Here is a 23361-nt window from a genome sequence, read left to right on the forward strand (position 1 = left end):
GTTAAAGCCCACACACGACCATGTTTTACGACGTGAAAAACGACAACGTGAAAAACAACGCAAATAATTAGAGCATGTTCTAAATTTTTAATGCCCATTTTTAACGTCACGTAAAATGCTCTGGAGCCCACACACGATCGTTTTTAATGACATTAAAAAAAAAATCATTTTTCACATTGTGAAAAATGGTCGTGTGTACGCGGCGTAAGAAGTAACATCTTAGGGCAGCAGCAATTTTTGGTTGGATAGATAAAAAACAAGTTGTATTCCTTATTGTGCTCTAGTTTAGTCCTGATAAGTAAATCTGACCTTGTATGTTTAAGAACATATAGTAAATAAGCGAGCAATGTAAACAGAATTCAGGAAAACTAAAAAAAAATATGGAACCCTTCACAAATTTGCGTGTCATCTTTGCACAGGGGCCATGCTAATCTTCTCTGTATCGTTCCAATTTTAGTATATGTCCTGCCGAAGCGAGGACAAAAAAACAATTTTTTCAATGCATGCTGTTAGACATTATAATATGGTTGGTTGCATTGCAGGCTGGTCAGTAACTTGAGTTGGTTTTGTTTGACATGCGTTGCCCTTCCATGTGTTCCTTGCTCCAAAGACCAGGTATAGATGGGGAAAATGGCCATTTGTTTGTACTGTTGGAAGACTGGTGAGGGGCGCACTGGACACCTTTGATGCCATTATGATTTATGCTGGGTGTCCAGTGCACCCCTGTACCTTTAAGAAGGGGCGGGCTCCTTGCTGGCTCACCTGTCCTTTACCTATCCAATATAATGCATGTGCTTTTACTATGGAGGCTCTCAAAAATTGATAGTTAGGACTGCAGATAATACTGGTGTGCCGTGAAGTGGCTCTGTAGCTTACGCATGTACTTTCAAATACAGTGAAACCTCGGATTGCGAGTAACGCGGTTACCGAGCGTTTCGCAATACGAGCACTGTTTTAAAAAAAAATCCTGACTCGGTTTGCGAGTGTTGTCTCACAAAACTAGCAGGATTTAAGCCACAGCAGTACCACGTTTGGCCTGAGGTGGGGGTGCCAGAGCCGAACGGAGCCGTTCGAAAAAATTCTCAGTTGCCGAGCCTTTTCAAGGTTTTCCAAGTTCAGCCGAGCTGTCCTTGGGCCTTTCCGAGGTTCTCCAGCGCCCCCCTCCCCCACCTTCACATCAATGGCATGCAATACTGCATGTGGCCAGATGTGGAGGGGACAACCTGAAGTCTTCAGCTGCCATTTTTGCTGTGCTTCTGCAACTTTAACGTGGAATGGGCTTCATATATATATATATATATATATATATATGTGTATATATATGTATATATGCTGTCAATTTATGCCCTTCTATATATGCTCCAACATGGAGTATTTCAAAGATTGGAGTTAGGACCACATAACACAGAGAGGCCAGGTGGCAGCTTCTACAAAAAGATGAAAGGATAAGGGGTTGGGAAGGAAGGTAGCTGGCATCCCAGCTTATTATTAGAGACACAGATTTGTGCAGCCTATTGCATTATGGTGTGCACTCCGAAGCTCAAATGTGTGTATATAGAGAGAGAGAGAAAGAGACAATGCCAGTAGGGCAGTGGGCAGTGTAAGTAGAGCAGTTGATCAGTGGTGGAGTCAGTAGAGCAGTGGATGTGTCAGTACTCAGTAGGGTAGAGGTTGGTGTCAGTCGGACACTGGATGGTGTCAGTCAGTAGAGCATTGGATGTGTCAGTAGGAAGGTAGATGGTGTCAGTAGAGCAGTGGGTGTGTCAGTAGGAAGGTAGATGGTGTCAGTATAGAGGTGGATGTGTCAGTACTCAGTAAGTTAGAGGTTGGTGTCAGTCGGACACTGGATGGTGTCAGTCAGTAACACATTGGATGTGTCAGTAGGAAAGTAGATGGTGTCAGTAGAGCAGTGGATGGTGTTAGTTGAGGATGTGGACTTTGTCAGGTGTCACCCCAAAGCTCAAACACACATGTGTGTGTATATATATATATATATATATATATATATATAAAGAGAGAGAGAAAGAAAGAGAGACAGTGTCAGTAGAGCAGTGAGCAGTGTAAGTAGAGCAGTTGATCAGTGGACGGTGTCAGTAGAGCAGTGTGTGTGTCAGTAGGGCAGAGATTGGTGTCAGTAGGGCAGTGAACAGTATCAGTATTTTATTTAAAAAAAAAAATTCTATTATTCTTTTTACATTTTTTTAATGAGCTCTGTTGGTAGCCCTTAGTGAAATAATACCTATATATATATATATATATATATATATATATATATATATATATATATATATAAAATTAATATTTAATTAAATAAACATAAATTACATATTTACTGCCCTCTTCCCCCACTCTCCATCCTGAAACATCCCCCGGTGTGCCTGCAGCAGTAGCCAGTAGGAGAGGAGACGAGGGAAGCCAGCAGTGCTGTGGGTTGGGGGGCACAGGCAGCAGATCAGAGGGTTTATTGGAAATATTTTATAATGGAAGCCCTCATAAACTTGTCACAAACAGCTATGGCCCTCTATAATCATGCCTCAGGGGAATCTCTGGGCACACAGATATAAATAACGAGGGGCTGGTAGAATTCCATAATGACCTCTTTGAATCAAATCTAATGCTAGTATGATCTTTTTTCAAAAAGGAATTGACATTATGATGGCAAAATTAATTAATAGATGATTGAAAAGTAAATAGCGTAATACAACAATACAAAACTGCATAATGCATAAAATGTAAGATCTCTAAGGTTCACACTTGGTGCAATGTTAGACATCGCATGTGATTCGCACTGCTGTGCAGATCACATGTGATGTCTGTGCGATCCAAATTCAGCCATACAGATTGTATGGCTGAATTTGCATCGCATTCGCACCAAAATGGTGCATGACCCTTTTTTTGGTGCGCATTGGAACCGGATCACATGTGTATTCACACCTATGCAATGTAATTCCTGCACCATTTGACAGTTCGCACTGCGATCTGCGAACCAATCTGGGGGTGTCATTAACATTGCATTGACACCCGCAGCGGTTTGCAGATGTCAGTGTTACATGTGATGTGGAAACCCGCACAGGAATGATGCTGGTTGCCACATCGCATATATATGTGAACCGGGGGCTAAGTAGAAATTGAAGCACATGCCATAACTGTCAGGGTCTAACAATGTCACCATCATGGAGAGAAATGCTCCTAAAATGTACACATTGTAATAATTATCAGCCATGTATTTTTGTTTAGCAGTGATCCCCTTACAGCTATTTTATTCCCTATCAAAAATGACAAAGGAAAAGGATCATTGAAGATTTCACAGCTTCCATCTCCAAAACAGAACACATCCCAAGGGGAGGAAAGGGCTGGCTGCCTCTTCTCTCTCACACATGTCAGTGCTAATCCCTATACAAATCATTGCTGAACAAGAGCAAATCAAAGCACCTCCCATGATTATGCATTGTGGTGAAACCTGTTTAGTTGCATTGCATTAATGACAAATGACATTCTCTATTAGTAATCAGGTCAGCCTTGTCTCCGCAGAAAGGTATCAGAGATCTTGAATCCATCTTGTAGAATCTTGGTGAGTTCCTTTTCTTCCAGTGACAGAGCTAAACGTGTCTACAGCAGGGAGGTCTGCGCATGAGTCAGGGTGTGGTCAGAGGATGGAGTGTGCCAGCACAATGACAGGAGGGCGATGATGCTGGGTGCTGTGCCTTTGTCTTCCACCCACACATCTCACTCTGCAATCTCCTTCCCAGCACAATAAGGGTTAATTATCACCCCCTTCCACTCCACCGGCTATTCCCAAATACACTACAAAGTGTTCTCCTGCTGTGTCAGCTACACACACACAGGGTGCAATACACTGATCTGCTAGAAAATACAGCATGTCTTAAAAATATATATATATATATATATTGACTTGTGCACTATATGACTTGTGCACTATATACAGTATGAATATATAGATAGATATAGATATCTATCTATATAGATATATGTATATTATATATATATATATATATATATATATATATATATATATATATATATATATATATATATATATATATATAGATATGGATATATATATATATATATATATATATATATATATATATATATATATATATATATATATATATATATGTATATATTATACTGTATATAGTGCAAAGAAGTCATACTATCTCCAGGCACAGCCCATTTGATTTGATTGCTAACCCAGGAGTCTCAGCAGAGCTGTCCTTGGTGCTGAAATGCTCCTCTGAACACATTTCTCTTATTAGGCCTCCACTGAACCAGCGCTGGCTCATTACTGACATGCACACTTATACCACAACCAGAACACTATATAATCTATATAGACTCTTTTATCTATATATATTTGTGTATTAGAAGAGAGAGATATACTGATGTCTGCATGTCTTTTGCACATCAGAGTATTTATGGAGAATAGGAAAAAAATATATATAGGTATATAGTATATATACTGCATATATATATATATATATATATATATATATATATATATATATATATATATATATATATATATATATATATATATATATATATATATATAATATATATATATACAGATCATACATATATGCACATCAAAATATTTATGGAGACTATATATATATATGTATATGCAGTATATATACTGTATACCTATATATATTTTTTTCCTATATATATATATATATATATATATATATATATATATACACACATCAAAATATTTATGGAGATTATATATATATATATAGACTCCATAAATATTTAGATGTGTATATATATATATATATATATATATATATATATATATATATAAATTATCAGAAGATATACAGTATATATACAGTAGATGTATTGGTGTGTATGAGTGTGCATGTCAGTAATGAGCCAGCACTGGTTCAGCGGAGGCCTAATAATGCCGCGTACACACCATCACTTTATGTGATGAAAAAAAACGACGTTTTAAATCATGAAATAAAACAAAGTTTTTGAAACTTCATTTTCAAAAACGACGTTGCCTACACACCATCGTTTTTTTCAAAATGCTCTAGCAAAGCGCGGTTACGTTCCGCACTCTTTTCCATTGAAGCTAGCTTCATAACATGCTTCTGAGCATGTGCAGGTTTTAAAAACGTTGTTTTAAACGTCGTTTTGCCCACACACTATCATTTTAATTGACACAAAAAACGATGTTTTGAAAAACGACACAAAAAATTGAAGCATGCTTCAATTTTTTTTGTCGTTCTTCACAAGACATAAAACAACGTTTTCCCCCACACACAGTCATTTTAATTGACGTTTTTCAAAACGTTGTTTTTTTCATCACATAAAGTGATGGTGTGTACGCGGCATAAGAGTTCAGAGGAGCATTTCAGCACCAAGGACAGCTCTGCTGAGACTCCGATGTCAGCAATCAAACAATGGGCTGTTCCTGGAGATAGGATGACTTCTGCATATAACAGGTGCTAACAACTGTCTGGAATCATTTAGAAATGCATGCATTTATCATAATTATGTATATAGTATATATTCATCATACAGAATCTTGCACACATGGACACTTATAGGCAGGACCTGGGAGCACAAAAGCAGTGTATGTAATATATATCTAGATATAGATAGATACCTATATCTATATAGATATCTATCTATATATCTATATAGATATATTTTATATATATGTATATATATATATATATATATATATATATATATATATATATATATATATATATATACAGTAAATATACATATATGTATATACACTATATATATATATATATATATATATATATAGAGAGAGAGAGAGAGAGAGAGAGAGAGAGAGAGAGAGAGAGAGAGAGAGAGAGAGAGAGAGATAGTCTCTAATATATTCATTATATTATAATATTATTATTATATATTAATCTAGCAATGTCATGTAATATTAAATACAGTATATTCGATAATGTATTATTATTAGTATTATTAATATTAATATTAACAATAATATTAGTATTATTATTTGTCTGTATTATTATTTCTGTAGCACTTTTACTACTAGGCAAAGTGTTGCTGTGCTCTTAATAATTGGGTGTTTATGTATACAGTATATATTATGGTAAAGCACACATATGCACTTTTATACAATAAATGATATAATAGTGATATTTAGATTTTTTACTGTAATGCATTTAACAGCCCTTGTTTTAGCAACTCTTATGGGAAATTATACATCAGGTCCACTTGCCAGTATCAACCGGCTTCCATCCCAATTTTTATGGAAAAGCATCTCTATGGAATGTACTACTGAAATAAATGGGGGTGTTTGATTCTCGCAAAGATTCCCATGTCTTGCTGCATTATTCCATTTTATCTCTCAGCCCTATTGGTAGATCAATATTTAATGCTTAGAGATTGAAGCTTCAAATGAGTCATATCAGGGGACTAGTGGAACCAATCTGCTTCAGCCTAAGACTGCTAATTATTCATGGGCTCCTGCCTCTTGCTCTTTCTTTTGCACAGCCCTACAGTGCTGACTCAGTGCCTTATTCAGTCTTGTCTCCCTCTCCACTGCTGTAGCTGGATCTCTTGCCTTCACAACCTCTGAGCATCTGTATACATCGCCATGGCTAAAACAGCAATAGGTAAAGATTCAAGCCTATCTCTAGACTTCTAGCATTGCTTATCAGATCTGATTGTTCAATGCAGTTGCTATATTGGAACACTAGTATAATTTAGAATGTAAGCTTATTTTAAAATCAGAATTTTTTCATATTCATTTTAGGAGCTATTTTGTAAACTGCATGTTAGGTTTATTTTTGCTGCTTTTTATTGGAATAATACTTTGCTTTATAGGAAATATTCCTTAATGCATGTAATCATTTCATTCATTAGCAGGACTTGTTCTGTGTAACAGAATATACCTCTATGACTGCTCAGGCTGGTGAACAGGACACGCCCAGGGCACTCTCATATATCTATATCTATCTATATACACATATATATATATATATATATATATATATATATATATATATATATATATATATATATATATATATATATACTTTTATATCTATAAATATATATATTCATACAGTCATATATCTTAGTTGGTAATTAAGGTGTAGCCATATTGCCAAATTTAGCATTTTAATTTTAAACTTATTGTGTAATTCATTTTGTCAGTGACCATTCCTGCATTGAAATATTAGCTGAGACAATGATATACAAAGGATGCATAGTACCTGCTCTTCTATATTGCCAGCACTATAGCACAATGCAGACAGACCCCACCCATCTGCCTGCTTTCTTGTTCACAGGCAGCTCAATGTGGAGCACTTTCCAGTCTGTAATGTGTTGCTGCTGCCCTCTTTCTATTGTATAAGACAAGGTTCAGATCAAATACAGCCAATTCATCATTCTACAATAGCACCAACCTGTTTCTGTTAATCACATGTTGACACATATTCCCAATGAGATTGCTATGCATTTGATCTGTAGTAACATGGCACATGTAAGCATTTATATATATATATATATATATATATATATATATATATATATATATATATATATACTACATGTTGAATTTAGCCAGATTTAACACACAGCATGGTAAACGCAAACTACTTTGCAGCATTTATAGCTCTTTTCAATACTATTTAATTGCAAAGAAGGTGTACAGTGTATTCATTATGTTTAGTCTGAATTAGAAAGAAAGGTGTTATATAGAATAGATCTTGAATTCTACTGAAAAATCTGTTTAAATGTGTACAGATTTGTTTTTATAAACTGTAATGTCAAACTAATACATGAAATTATTTTAATAGATATATAAGAATGTTTGACCATGAGCATTTAAAGGCGTTGGCATTGCAATTTATTGATTTCAACTTTTAAGGTCCAGCCACATACATGTTATTAAGACAGAAGCTTATTGTTGCTAATGAATGGTCAGAAACCCCACCTGCCTATTAACGAGTGATTCTGACTCTCTGGCACCCTTCAGAGGTCCCCCAGGGAGGGGCGGGGGCCACATTGGAAGCTGAATATGTAAATGAAGCCAAAGTGGAGTTATGGGAGTCTGTCCAGCCCTGCAGTGCTGAACATGCCACCCCTCCCTATTGCAGCAATGTAATCAGTATTGATAATTTGTAGTCAGTGGGAGACTGATCACTGCAGAAGGCCACTATCTTATCAATCCTCCACCTGACATTATTTGATAGATGGCTCTACATTTCATCAATCATAAACTTGTCTTGGGTTTTCATTATGACGTTCCAAATCATTACAGTAGCTCATTAGACTTAATGATTTGTTTCCTTTAGTGTGTCTCGTGATTAGATTTGTTCATAGGCGTCTATATAAGTTTATGAAAAAAATAAATGATGAGCCTATTGGAGAACAGGCCAGCATTTTATGAAAATGTACATAAATTATATGACGCGGTTAGGTGTTGGTTGGTATTTTAGTTAAACCTAATTGTATTTTCGGTACATACATACCATGTAAGTTTTCATGATCTGTTATATTATAGATTTTCCTAAATTTGTATATAACGTCACTAGAAAAACAGACATAGATATTCTCAAAAGGCATGGGACTATATGTAATGTTTTATATTATATCTTCACAACAGGTAATCCAATCATATTTAGTAATTCGTTTACCTCCTTTTATTAATTAGAAACAGAAAAAAAATGTGTTCTTGCTTTTGGGAGTGTTTCTGTGTGATCCTGTCCATAATGGTGGGGACATGAGAGTGATCTACTGCCACCTGGTGAGCAGAAGAGAAACAGCAACTTATGTATAAAAAATATTAAAATCATTTCTGCTCCTTTGAATAAAAAGATCCACTATTTTCCTAGTTTATTCACAATGCTATTTCCTATTTTTATTGTATACACAGCTATTTTATGGTCCCAGATCTAGTACACTGATGTGAAACATAAACATGAGGCCAAGGGTCTTCATGTGTTGTAGCAGCGTGGGATAAATGGGTCTAGCGTAGCATGAATATTATGCAAAGTCATTACACAGCCTTATATCCACTGGATTATATATATCACAAAAGTGCTGAAATATTATATAATACAATAGAATTTATGATACAAAACGATATGTACATAAATATGCAAGGGCAGAATAATATATTACATTTTGCAGTAACATATTCCTACAAAAATTTAAGTGCAGTATTATACAGTAAACTATATTTAAAATATGTATTTGGGAGGAGGCTGGGGTTTGGACTTTGATGGTACCATATATCAACTGATTTCCGTATGTAAAAAATTTATATCCAGCACTTCTCCATATAGTAAACTATATTACATTATTGTGTTGCACCATATTTTTATAAAAAATTTAGGGCAGTTTTATGGTGTACTATATTATATTTTGTAGGACCATATTTTCATAATAAATAGGGTAAGTGCTGTTCTCTTATAGCTGACGTTTCAGGTTGAATATATATATATTTTATTGCCAAGTATGCAAGAAATACAATAGGTGAATGGAAAAAGGCAACACATTCACACATAGGTGTAGAAGTGTAACTTGACATTGATTATACAAGAAAGATCACATCCAGATAGAAGGATATCAATCTCTAACAAACATTGGTAAAGGGATAGGGACGTCTTCAAATATTCATCCGTTACTATGTTCTGAAAGTGGGTAGTTACGGGGTAAAGGGATAGGGACGTCTTCAAATATTCATCCATTACTATGTTCTGAAACGTGGGTAGTTACGGGGGTAAAGGGATAGGGACGTCTTCAAATATTCATCCATTACTATGTTCTGAAACGTGGGTAGTTACGGGGTAAAGGGATAGGGACGACTTCAAATATTCGTCCATTACTATGTTCTGAAATGTGGGTAGTTACGGTAACATCAGTTCAGTTATGAATATAACAAGGTCACATAATGTCAAGTTTAGCTGACATTTTAATAGAAATGTTTTACAACACCTTTAGCTTGTCTATTGAATACAGTTGCTGACTTTCTATACTGATGTGCTGAAAGATGTACTTTGCCTAAGGTGGAAGTAGCCATTTTGTGGGTGGGACTCATGGTTGGTCATAACCGTACGGTCTACCACCTGACCAAGAATCTGTGACATCACTGATTCATCATATGACCAGTTTTTCCAACCAGTTTTCATGCGGAACAGTTTCCTATACTAGGTTTAAACACTGTAATGTTTAGTCAATTTTAACAACTGATTTAACCAGATTTCAGCAGTTTTCTATCACAGAAATACCCAAACAGAACAATGCCTATCTGAGTTGTAAAACAAGCCATGCCTTGTTACTGCCTTTATCCATTCAATGGTAATTGCAACCACATTTCTTGAAAATTGCTGTTTGTGAAGCATTAGTTCAATACCCATTACACCACCTCTGAATGGACAGCCAGCATTCCGAGCCTGCCTGAGCATATGCATATACAGCAAAACCTTGGTTTGAGAGTAACTTGGTTTGAGAGTGTTTTGCAAGACAAGCAACATTTTTTAATACATTTTGACTTGATATACAAGCGATGTCTTGATATAAGAGTAGCGTCATGTCACAACTGAGTATAAAAGAGAGGCGCTAAGGTCGCGTACACACGATCGGTCAAAACCGATGAAAACGGACTGAAGGACCTTTTCATCGGTCCAAACCGATCGTGTGTGGGCCCCATCGGACCGTTTTCATCGGATGGACTAAACGTGTGTACACGGCCTTAGTGTAGCAATATGGTTAAATTTAATGAAGGTACAACATTTAGCAACATATTGCTACACATCTCTTTTATACTCTGTAGCTCCTTCTGGATAAATCCCCTTGTGGAGGCTTCCATTTGTGGATGGACATTTTATGGTTACACAACCTTGTCACATTGCTATAATCTTTTTATATGGACTATAAACTCAAGGACCTATGAATGTTGTGGGATGAATCATTTGAGCCTCCATTTTTTCGTATGGGGAAATTCCTTTGGATTACAAGCGTGTTTCCGGGACGAATTATGCTCGCAATCCAAGGTTTTACTGCATTGACTTTCAGAAAGTCGGGTGGAGGTATTTTTCATAAGATACATGTATGATCAGGCAATTGTGGTGGCTTCTGTTTAGCTCATATTCCTGTTGTTATTAGCAGTACTCATACACAATAAAAAAAAAAAAAAAGCCTGTGTGCATTCCTTATACCTATAACAGAAAATAGGATTTCAAGAATAAAAAATGTACAGTAATTAAAAGAAATATTTAATAGATGTGTTTTGTCAGTTACTTGCAAATTACATATTATTTGTGATTCGGTTATGAATTACAGCTAGTCAGTAAGTATTCCTCAGTGTACCTCTAGAGATGTACTTGCCATTGTTTTGCAACACTTCTGGGAGCGATGACCTCACCAGTGAGCCATTGTCTCGACAAGAGTCTCAGCGGTGAGATCAGCTATAACAGGAAAATATTTTTTAATACAGAAAATGCGTTGGTGAAAAAGTATAAGATAATATTTGGATTTTCTTTGTAAAGGTTATATATACAACCATACCCCACATTTAAGTACACAATGGGGTTTATTTACTAAAGCTGGAAAGCGCAAAATTAGGCTCACTTCTGCATAGAAAGCAATGAGATTCTAATCCCAGCTTGTTCAATTAAGCCTGGTAATAAAACTTGGAAGCTCATTGGTTTCTGTGCAGAAGTGAGCCTGATTTTGCCCTCTCCAGCTTTAGTAAATAAATCCCATTGTGTACTTAAAAGTGGGGTGTGCCTGTATTCCAGTTAATTGAATCTCTATGTGCACAGTGCAATAAATGGTGGCAGCCAGTCAGATCCTATCTTCTTTTCTTATCCTGTTATAGCAAACTGAAATCCGATTGGTTGCATATAATTACTGCATTGTCCATATACCTTCTCCTTTTAAGCAGACCAAATTGTGCTTATAGGAAAATATTAATGCAATGAATGCTCTGGGGATGTGAACTTTTTGATCCATGAAGCAAGTTTATTGAGTATCTCATGACAATTGACAGGCCACTGTTTTAGGATTTCTGTAATTAGCTGGCTATTCAACCTTTTAATCAGTTGGTATCACTCAAAATGACACAGTCCATTTATTATGAAAAGCTGCTTATCAATCATTTTCATAGCCAGGATTTTGAGATCTAAGGTGACGGTGGATGAAATGATAACCAAGGCTGGAAAGAAAACTTTTGATATACTGTATACAATCCTCATCTCAAAATTGTAGCCAATTGTAGAACGAGGATAAAATGATTTTAGTTTGTCTTGATTCAACTTAACCATATAGCACAATTACCATAAATCCTAAACAAATCTATAGCATTCAGATTAAATGTGTAAAACAAAAAGGTCTTATGTTAATTTGAAATGGGAAATAATCCTGCACAATATTTTTTATTACAGTTTAGCAAAGTTTTTTGAACCATAGTGTATACATACAGTGCCTTGAAAAAGTTTTTATACCCCTTGAAATTTTCCACATTTTGTCACGTTACAGCCAAAAACGTAAATGTATTTTATTGTGATTTTATGTGATAGACCAGTGGTCTCCAAACTGCGGCCCGAGGGCCGAATGTGACCCTTTGCTTGCCTTTATCCGGCCCTTGGAGCATTATCCCTCCCAATGATATGAGACCCTACTCTGCCATCTGATACCGACAATGGAACACCATTTCTCCCACTGACACCACTAATGGGGCACTATTCCTCCCTATGATACCAGCAATGGGGCAATATTCCTCCCCCTAATACCAGATGTTTACTCCCACTGATGCCAGGAAAGTTTTCACTCCCGCTGGCCAAAGTCCGGCCCTCCAAGAGTCTGAAGGACAATAAACCAGGCCTTTGTTTAGAATGTTTGGAGACCCCTGTGATAAACCATCACAAAGTGGCACATAATTGTGAAGTGAAAGGAAAATTACAAATAGTTTTCATAATTTTTTTACAAACAAATATGTAAAAAGTGTGGCGTGCATTTGTATTCAGCCCCCCTGAGTCAGTAGACTTTGTAGAACCACCTTTTGCTGCAATTACAGCTGCAAGTCTTTTTGGGGATGTCTCTACCAGCTTTGTGCATCTAGAGAGAGACATCTTTGCCAATTCTTCTTTTCAAAGTAGCTCAAGCTCTGTCAGATTGGATGGAGAGCATCTGTGAACAGCAATTTTCAAGTCTTGCCATAGATTCTCATTGGATTTAGGTCTGAACTTTGACTGGGCCATTCTAACACATTAATATTCTCTGATCTAAACCATTCCATTGTAGCTCTGGCTGTATGTTTTGAGGTTGAGGCCCTGCTGGAAGGTGAACCTCCACGCCACCCCAGTCTCAAGTATTTTGCAGACTCTAACAATTTGTCTTCTAAGATTGCCCTGTTTTTGGCTCCATCTATCTTCCCATCAACTCTGACCAGCTTCCCTGTCCCTGCCGAAGAAAAGCATCTCCACAGCATGATGCTGCCACCACCATGTTTCACAGTGGGGATGGTGTGTTCAGGGTGATGTGCAGTGTTCGTTTTCCGCCACACATAGCGTTTTGCTTTAAGGCCAAAAAGTTAAATTTTGGTCTCATCTGAGCAGAGCACCTTCTTCCACATGTTTGCTGTGTCCCCCATGTGGCTTCTCGCAAACTGAAAATGGGACTTCTTATGTCTTTCTTTCTACAATGGCTTTTTTCTTGCCACTTTTCAATAAATGCCAAATTTGTGGAGTGCACAACTAATAGTTGTCCTGTGGACAGATTCTCCCACCTGAGCTGTGGATCTCTGCAACTTTTCCAGAATTACCATGGGCCTCTTGGCTGCTTCTCTGATTAATGCTCACCTTGCCTGGCCTGTCGGTTTAGGTGGTAGGTTTGCAGTTGTGCCATACTTTGCATTTTCGGATGATGCATTGAACAGTGCTCCATGACATGTTCAAAGCTTTGGATATTTTATTATAACCTAACCCTGCTTTAAACGTAATCTCTAACCTGTCTGGTGTGTTCATTGGCCTTTATGATGCTGTTTGTTTATTAAGGTTCTCTAACAAACCTCTGAGGGCTTTACAGAACAGCTGTATTTATACAAAAGTTTAAGTTACACACAGATGGACTCGATTTACTAATTGGGTGACTTCTGAAGGCAATTGGTTCCACACGATTTTAGTTAGGGGTATCACAGTAAAGGGGGCTGAATACAAATGCACACCACACTTTTCAGATATTTATTTGTAAAAAATGTGGGAAACCATTTATAATTTTCCATCCACTTCACAATTATGTGCCACTTTGTGTTGGTCTATCACAGGGGTGACCAACCAGTGGCCCATGGAGCCCTCTGATGTGGCCCGTGACCTCCTGCTCTGGAATGGCGGGTTGGCAAGCCCAGATCGCAGGATGCTGACACGCCATACCACAGTGTCGGTGTTGTGAATGAAGCTGGTGGTAGAGGAAGAAAGAGCCCCATAAGCTGATGCATCCTACAGCGCTGGCTTTTGCCACAGGCAGAGCATATGTCAAAGTTCAGCTAACTCGCAGGATAGACACATGTGCACTATGCTGCACCTGTGGTGTGGGTAAACCACAGCACATCAGTGTGAAAGCAGTCTTGGGCCCTTTTCACACAATCAGCCCAACCAATCGGACCCTCAATTCACCTCTATAGAGCGTCAGATGTCCGTTTACGCTTGCCTGCCTCCAATCCGAAAAACAGATGGGAATTCATCCCCTTCCATCTTTGCAGATCAGAGAGTCTTTAGAGTAGCCGTGACCTGTCATCTGCCTGCTCCGCTCATTGTGGCCCGCAACTGGCTACCAAGTTGCTTAAGTGGCACTCGCTCTTCAAAAGGTTGGGCACCCCTGGTCTATCACATAAAATCCCAATAAAATATATTTACGTTTATGGTTGTAACATGACAAAATGTAGAAATTTTCAAGGAGTATGAAAACTTTTTCAAGGCACTGTATACTACATATATTGTGTTGCATGTGTTGGTATGTCAATATGGGGTAATTTGCAAAAGGGAAGTTGCACTTTGCAAGATAATTTTTCCCAGAGCTTAGTGAATGAGGTGAAGCTATGCTGACTTCCATCATCCAATCATGTGCAAGCTTTAAAGCTGTTATTTTTCATTTTTCTAGCACGTGATTAGGTATGCTATGCAAAAGTGAATATTTGCCTCCTTCACTAAGTTTTGGGGTGAATTCCTTTGCACAGTACAAATTCCAATGCAAAGGGGACAGTATGATTGCTTTAGTAAATCAACCCCAATGCCTCTAGAAAGAAAATTAAATGTCTTTTTTTTGGTGTCAGGCCACTGTCGGTAGTCTCATGAGGCCTGTGTAACATAATATATACAATATAAAATATGATATTTTGTCACATTGTCACAAAACACTGAGCAAAATCTAGAGAACAATCAGTGAGGCTTTTGGAATCTTCTTGTCAGCTTTTGTTTGAGTAATGTGAATCATCTATAAAGACAGGATATGGTTTCTAGATGTCAGTGAAAACCAACAGCATACACAGAACTCTGGAAAAGATCTGTCTGTCAGCAGTCACATGGAATTTTCCATTCTTTGTCATGTCTATCATGAGAATGTATCTGGTATGAAATGTATTTCTTAATTTCAAGGCCATTTTTTCAAATATAGTTTGCACAAGTCATTTAATATTTTCCTATACAAGGTAACAGGATAAAAAATAGAACTGTGTTGTGTTCGGCATTCATAAACCAAGAAGAATGTCATGTTCTATTGTCTATAGGTACTGTTTGGAAAATAAGGTCATAGGTTAGCTCATGAGATGGGTAGAGTCTAATATTAATATTTGGGATTAAAGCAATTGTAGAACCTTCATGGATAAAGGGAGGTGCCTTCTGGGTCTTTGAGCCATAACGAAGGCTGAACTTTGACCTTTGTGCTACCGAGGTGGGGAAAACTATTGTTACATCACTTGAGAAGGCTTCCATCAATAACATCAAGCAGATCTCTGTCATTAGATCATTGTTACCCTAAAGCGTTACAGTCTTGGTCCACTTAAATAAAGAGAAACATTTGAATATGTATTTTGGGGTAGCCAACTCTACATGGGACTGACACCTCTAGCTGAATAATTTAACACCCTAAACTGTTCCCAAATAAATTCTCATGGCTCCTAACAACAAGAGTTGTGCAGCTCTAACTTGTATGATTATGCCATTTCCTGGAATCCTTATTATCACATCAGCATTACCTTATGACATCATCACTACCTTATTATACTATAATTACTTGAAGACATTACATCATCATCTTTTGTCATTAAATCATAATTTCCATGGGATCGTTATAATCTCATTGTATTTCCCCTGTCTTTTGCTATTATATCACCATAATCATAATTAACAAGTGTTATTTAGTATTCCTCATTGCTTATGTATTATATAATTGTGACCTTAGATTATGAATTAATTGTTTAAAAAGTATTGGTTTTTACTTTAGCACAAAGATTTCAGCACTGTCAAATCTGGGTGTAGGAATATTATTTTTAAATTATCTTTTGAGTGCTGACACTTCATATGTCCAATAAGATTATTATGATCATGTAGGATTTAGGTTTGTGTTAGGAGTTAGGTTAATAGTTAGTATTAGAGGGTTAAGGGTTTAGGTTTTATTTTTAAAATAAGTGATAGGATACATTTTACTGTAAGCTTAACTGCTAATTGTTAATCTAAAGTGTTTAGTTGAAAATTAAGGTTAAGGTGAGTATTCAATTTTTTATATAATTTAGCTATAAAAAATGAAATTTATTTTGGGATAGAGTATAGAAGGGCAAGAGCCCTTTATGATGGGTGGCAGATAGTATAGGAAGTAAGAGGGTCATGTTTACAGTTATGAATAGGTTGGAGATCAGTGTGATCTGGGAAAATATGTTATTTTCAATTTTTCTTTAGCTCTAAATCTAATAAATACCATTATCAAAAATGAACGTGCCATCTCAACAATTAAGGTGGTTGTTAAGTTAGTTATTACAATTACTGGAAGCCAGTCTGTAAAAATAAGATATACTGTGCAGTAGGGGTGTAAGGGATCGTCACCGATCCGTGATCCGAACGGGCCACCCCGTTCGGATCGGCACACCCCGCGATCCGCGGAGCGCTCCGGAGCCTAGGCCTAGGAAAGTCCCTGGCTTCGGCCTAGCTCCGGAGCGGCGGCCAGTCTGCTTGCCAGAGCCCAGCGTGACACGCCTCCCCGCCTCCCCGGGGAGGCGTGTCACGCTGTGCACTGGGCTCTAGCAAGCTGAATGGGAATGTTAGCAGTGAAGCACTGGTGTGAGAGGAGGGGGGGGAAAGGGGGAAAAAAGAGCACAATAGCAATTCACAGGGGTGGATTAAAGAGGAAGCAGGTGAGGCTGTTTGGGACTTAAAGTACAATCTTGATGTTTTTACAGCAAAAAAAAAAAAAAAAAAAATATATATATATATATATATTAGGGCTGCGGAAATTAACGATTAATTGGTCGATTAATCGTTAATTTCTTTGGTCGATTAAAATTATTTTGATCGATTGACGATCCGCGGAGTGAGCTCCGCGGTCTCGCCCATAGGAAAGGCCGCGGCTTCGGCCTAGCTCCGGAGCCGCGGCGCGCTGACGTCATCATCACCTGCCCGCCTGCTTGCATCTTCTTCCCTTGCGCACGTGTGTCCATCAGCTACTCTGCAGATGGGTCTGCCTGCCTGATAGTCAGGTAAGAAAGGACAACCATCTGTGTGTGGTAACATTATGGGGCAGATGTATATATTCCTGGAGTATGGGGACAGATGTGTATATTAAAGCATGGGGGCAGATGCTGTAATGTACACATCTGCCCCCATGCTGTAATGTAAACATCTGCCCCCATGCTGTAATGTACACATCTGCCCCCATGCTGTAATATACACATCTGCCCCCATACTGCAAGAATATACACATCTGCCCCCATGCTGTAATGTACACATGGGGGCAGATGTGTATATTCTTGCAGTATGGGAGGCAGATGTGTATATTAAAGCATGGGGGCAGATGTGTATATTACAGCATGGAGGCAGATGCTGTAATGTACACATCTGCCCCCATGCTGTAATGTACACATCTGCCCCCATGCTGTAATGTACACATCTGCCCCCATGCTGTAATGTACACATCTGCCCCCATGCTGTAATGTACACATCTGACCCCATGCTGCAAGAATATACACATATGCCCCCATGCTGTAATGTACACATCTGACCCCATGCTGCAAGAATATACACATCTGCCCCCATGCTGTAATGTACACATGGGGGCAGATGTGTATATTCTTGCAGTATGGGGGCAGATGTGTATATTACAGCATGGGGGCAGATGTGTATATTACAGCATGGGGGCAGATGCTGTAATATACACATCTGCCCCCATACTGCAAGAATATACACATCTGCCCCCATACTGCCCCCACCACATTTACCAGTGGCTAATGCAGAGTTGCAATGCAAGGAGATCAGCTAAAAGTAGTTGTATCTGTATGTGCGTTAATTAATCGAAATTAGTCGATTAATCGATTAAAAAAAAAAACGATTAATCGAACACAAAAATTTTAATCAGTCACAGCCCTAATATATATATATATATATATATATATATTGCTGTAAAAACATCAAGATTGTACTTTAAGTCCCAAACAGCCTCACCTGCTTCCTCTTTAATCCACCCCTGTGAATTGCTATTGTGCTCTTTTTTCGGATCAGCAAAAAAAAAAAAAAAAAAAAGGTTCCTTTTTTTAATTGGTCCAAAAAAAAAAATATATTATTTTATTATATATATATATATATATATATATATATATATATATATATATATATATATATATATATATATATATATATATTTTTTTTTTTTTTTTTTTTTTTTTGGACCAATGAAAAAACGGACCCTTTTTTTTTTTTTTGCTGATCCGAAAATGATCCGATCCGTGACTCCTGATCCGAGGATCGATCCGATCCGTGAGTTTTTTGATCCGTTGCACCCCTACTGTGCAGTGTCTTTGTTTTTTGTTTTAATTATGCAGCTAAATACCTTCTTTCACATTGCCAGTGTGCAGTCACGTGACCGCCCACTGCTCTCTTTCCCCAATCTGAGGACTACAGCAGGAGGGGCTGAGATTCCCATCTGACATCAGCTGGGATGTCACATGACTGCACCCCAGTGATGTTTAGGAAGCTATTTAGCTGCATGATTTAGAAAAAACTAAAACTAAGACACTGCACTGTATATGTTATAATTACAGAGGGGCTGCCAGTAATTTTAATTACTAATTGTACAGACACCAGAGGAAAGGGGTGGGGAAGAGATGGTTCATAGACTAGAAACTGAAAAGGCAGGGAGGGAGAGAGGAGAGAGACTTTGAACACAGCGGGATGATGAAGGCATGTAAACTGACCACGTTATCATGGATCAGCAGCCATGATAATGTGGTCAGCACACCCAGGTGGGCCACAGGAACTGGCAGAATCAACCATGTGTTTTACAATGGGACACATTACATAGCACAAGCACTGTACTGTTTAACATGCATTAAAGGAACAGGATTTTTTTTTATTTCTACTTATTTCTATTTATCTTTAAGTTAACATCACCTCATCTAACACATTTATTTACAAAACATATTGTATATGGGAGTACATGTGGATCAAAAAGCAAACTTTTGTTCTACCAAACTAACTGACATTGCATGGACGGAAGAGGCTCAAGCCAGCGGCAGCATTGGTGTTAAAAGCATGCTGAATCTTCTGCCACAGTTTGCTAATTCTGAAGCAGAATTAATATTTGGCCTGTAGCCAGGGCCTCTGCCATCTTGGTTGAAGCTGGATCAAAACTGTGCTATGTAGAATATTGTAACAGGACAAAATCAAACTATTCCAGTTAGTTTACTCGCAAATAATATGTTTTAGGAGGGTCAAGTCAAATATTAAACCTTCAAATAACCATCAAACTATGTATATGTTCAATTATATCTAAAGCCAACGTTTTTTATTATTTTGGATAGAGTAGGTAATGATGAAACTTCCTGTCATCTGCGTACCATTGGGGAGATTTCCCTTCTTTTCCTGTCCTTTAGACACAAAAGGAAGTAAGAATATATCGAGAGTATATCTCTCCAAATTGAAGGAAATACCCTCTCAGATAGTTATCACAATAACAAGTGTTCCTGTTAGAAGATGTCTCCTCTCTTGTTTTGGTAACAACTCAAAAGTCCCATACTTTCTGTCTCAGTAACAACGGTTCTCAAATAGAGAGGGTGATTCTATTTATCAGGGATAAAGACAGCAAAACAGGGACTCTAAGAGCCGGTTCACACAGGGGCGACCTGGGATCCGACTTGAAGTCTCCCCAAGTCGTCCCAAGTCGGGTGGTTGAGAAAATCAATGGAAGTTAATGGAGCCGTCTTAATGTACACTACTGAAGTCGCTCCGACTTCAGAAAAGGTTCCTGTACTACTTCAATCTGACTTGTAGGCAACTTGTACCCATAGATTTCATTGGAAGTTGCCTCAGAAGTCTGATCACTGTCTTAACTGAAGCAACAATACAGGAAGATAACATACATTTCTCAGGCAAACCCCTCCCTGCCCCTCCCTCCCACAGAGCCGATTGTTATTTGATTGGCCACTGGAAAGCCTCCTGTCCTGGAGGCGAGTTGAAGTTGCCTTGTACTGTCCTGGAGGCAACTTGAAGTTGCCTTGTAAGTTGCCTGATGATTCATACTCAAGTCGTGTCCAAGTTGCCTCCCAAAGTCGTGCTGGAAGTCGTGTTGCCCCTGTGTGAACCGACTCTAACACCTCACCACACTACACAAGACTAAAAAACTGTTTGGCTTTAGGTACATTCTCAAGGCAAATCCAACAAAATGGTGGAAAAATGTATACAGCGGTGTAGACTTTGCCTTTATTTTTATTATTAATATTATACTAACTATAATTACATTCACATATGAATCATATGTCCATTATGTTATATATAAATGTTATATATAAAACTGCTTTCTAGGGATGTTTATCTAATTATGATATACTTAGTGGAATATAATATAATGATATAAAATACTTAGTCGAATATAATATAATTTTAATACAGAGATACATCTACCCATTTGGTATATATTACATTCAATTATTGCTATCCTGACAAGCATAATATAATTCACAGTGGGTGATATATGTTTCCATAGAAACAGGAGGTAGGAGAGTTGTGCAATCAGTTCTTGAATTTTCCATCTACTTACTTTCTTAAGCAAAAAACAAAAAAAGGGGTGTAAAAAATAAGGCTGTGCAATAAATGCTCTGCCTTATGTCCTGGCATGATTAGATTTATTTTTATTTCATTTGCATTTTTTTTTCAATAGCCAGAGGTCAGAATAGCACAAACAGAATCCTATGTATAATTGGACTTTTGTTCAGAGACATACTAAGCTGCACTAGAAATGCACATTAAAAGTTCATGATAAGGTTTTTATCAATGGGGCAGTTCATACATGTTCAATTTGGTGTGCTGTAAACATTTGTTTGAATCTGAGGACATTTACCATATTAAAAAGGAAAGCACAGACAAAATCATGTACATCCTACATTTCCCAAGTTCCCCTCATATGTAGGAAGTTTGAACAAAATATGTGACTTTCTGGTCTCTGTTGCTATGTAGATACCAACTCTAAATCTGGGACTGGAACAATGTAACTGGCTGCAAGTAATGAGGGTACTGGACTAGTAATTCCACAAACTCAGCATGAAATTTGCAAACACCAAATATAGTACTCAAACCCCCTTTCCCCCTAAACCATGACAGGCCACGAGTCCTCAGTGGGAGGGTGTCTTGCTCCAGGGGACTGCTGTAGACAAGGACCTCATCCCCAAATCCCTGGCTTGTAGATGTAGGCGCGCACACCCAGTGCATTATCAATAATAATTTAATGCTTAAAAAAAATCCATAAAAGTGGGTACTCACAAAGTGCAACTCTCAATAACCCCTAAAAACACACAGTGTATAGACATGTGCAGAACCCTAACACAGGGTAGAGTTGACAAGTTTTGGGGGCACTTTCCCTTACTCAGAGCTAGGCTAGTACCCTTTGTTACTTGTTAGAAATAAAATGTAAACTTTTAATAAGCACACAAACACCATTAAAAGTATTATTTGATTTATTTGTTTTTTTAAACTGCCCCATGGTGTACTTTAAATTTTCATCAATCACATTATCCAGTGATCCAGATGTGTTGCCAATCATGATGAAAAACACATAACTAACAGGAAAATTACATTTTTAAAAACTGATCCTTTGCCACTGGACTCTCATCACAGGAAATTCAGGGGGGCTAGCTGTCGAAATCGGGTAATTTAGTTCCACCTCCAAGTCTTGCACAGGTAGAGTTTGGTTTGAACTCCCCATCGACCCAAACCCACTATGTCCATCTGTTTAATATATGGTACTCCCCACAATTGCTGCTCTCAACATGATCCAGTTATTAAATTAACATATATATTTTCATTTTATGTGAAGAGAAAGTTAAATGAAAAAACATTGTTTTATTTATAGCATATTTTACATCTATTAGGACTAAATGGTAGTATGGAGATGAACCATAGCAAGTATTGATGAGTAATCACACAATTCATTCCATTTCTTGTTGCTGTACATCCTCAACTTGCTGCAGACTAGCAGTTGAATGTGGGGATAGACTCTGGTTTTTGGAGGATGGCCACATTATTGTTTGCTGTTTCAATTATGTGAAATGCCACTTGAATGTGTTTGCATGTGCCATCCATTGGTAGGTGCCTGCAGTTTACAATACTTATTTAAAGGGGTTTTAAAGGTAAATGTTTTTTCACCTTAATGCACCCTATGCATTAAGGTGAAAAAACATCCGACGGTACCGTCCCCCCCCCCCCCCGAACCTCCGTTTTACTTACCTGACCCCTCGAAAGTCCCGCGCGCGTCCACGTGATCCTCTTCGGTTCCCAGCCTGGCCGTTGATTGGCTAGGCTGGACGGATTGATAGCAGCGCAGCCATTGGCTGGCGCTGCTGTCAATCTCAGCGGATGACGTGGCGTTCCGGGGGGCGGGGCCGAGTGATACAGTCGGTGGCTATGCCCGCCGCTGTATCACGGGAGCCCCCTCGCAAAAGCTTTCCACCATGTGAGCTCGCTCGCATGAAGGTGGAAAGCGTTTGCGAGGAGGAGCCGAGACAGCCGCCGAGGGACCCCAGAAGACAAGGTTAGGGGACACTCTGTGCAAAACGAGATGCACAGTGGAGGTAAATATAACATGTTTGTTATTTAAAAAAAAAAAAGTTTGCCTTTAGTGACCCTTTAAGTC

At 38.0% G+C, this 23361-nt stretch overlaps 1 protein-coding gene and 1 non-coding gene across 2 annotated transcripts in view; one reads left to right on the forward strand and one right to left on the reverse strand.

Annotated features, from left to right (window-relative positions):
* Nucleotides 1-374: 374 nt before the first annotated feature.
* LOC120942079 lies at nt 375-481 on the reverse strand. Its single transcript, XR_005749880.1, has one exon. It is a non-coding gene; the product is annotated as a U6 spliceosomal RNA (small nuclear RNA).
* A 5990-nt stretch (nt 482-6471) lies between these two features.
* Nucleotides 6472-23361, forward strand: part of STMN2 (stathmin 2) — a 71562-nt gene continuing 54672 nt past the window's right edge. The window contains exon 1 of the mRNA XM_040354480.1: nt 6472-6641. Coding sequence (XP_040210414.1) covers nt 6623-6641 — 19 coding nt within the window. The 5' untranslated portion in view covers nt 6472-6622. The remainder of the gene's footprint in view (nt 6642-23361) is intronic.

Source organism: Rana temporaria, chromosome 5 (assembly GCF_905171775.1).
Source record: "Rana temporaria chromosome 5, aRanTem1.1, whole genome shotgun sequence".
NCBI lineage: Eukaryota > Metazoa > Chordata > Amphibia > Anura > Ranidae > Rana > Rana temporaria.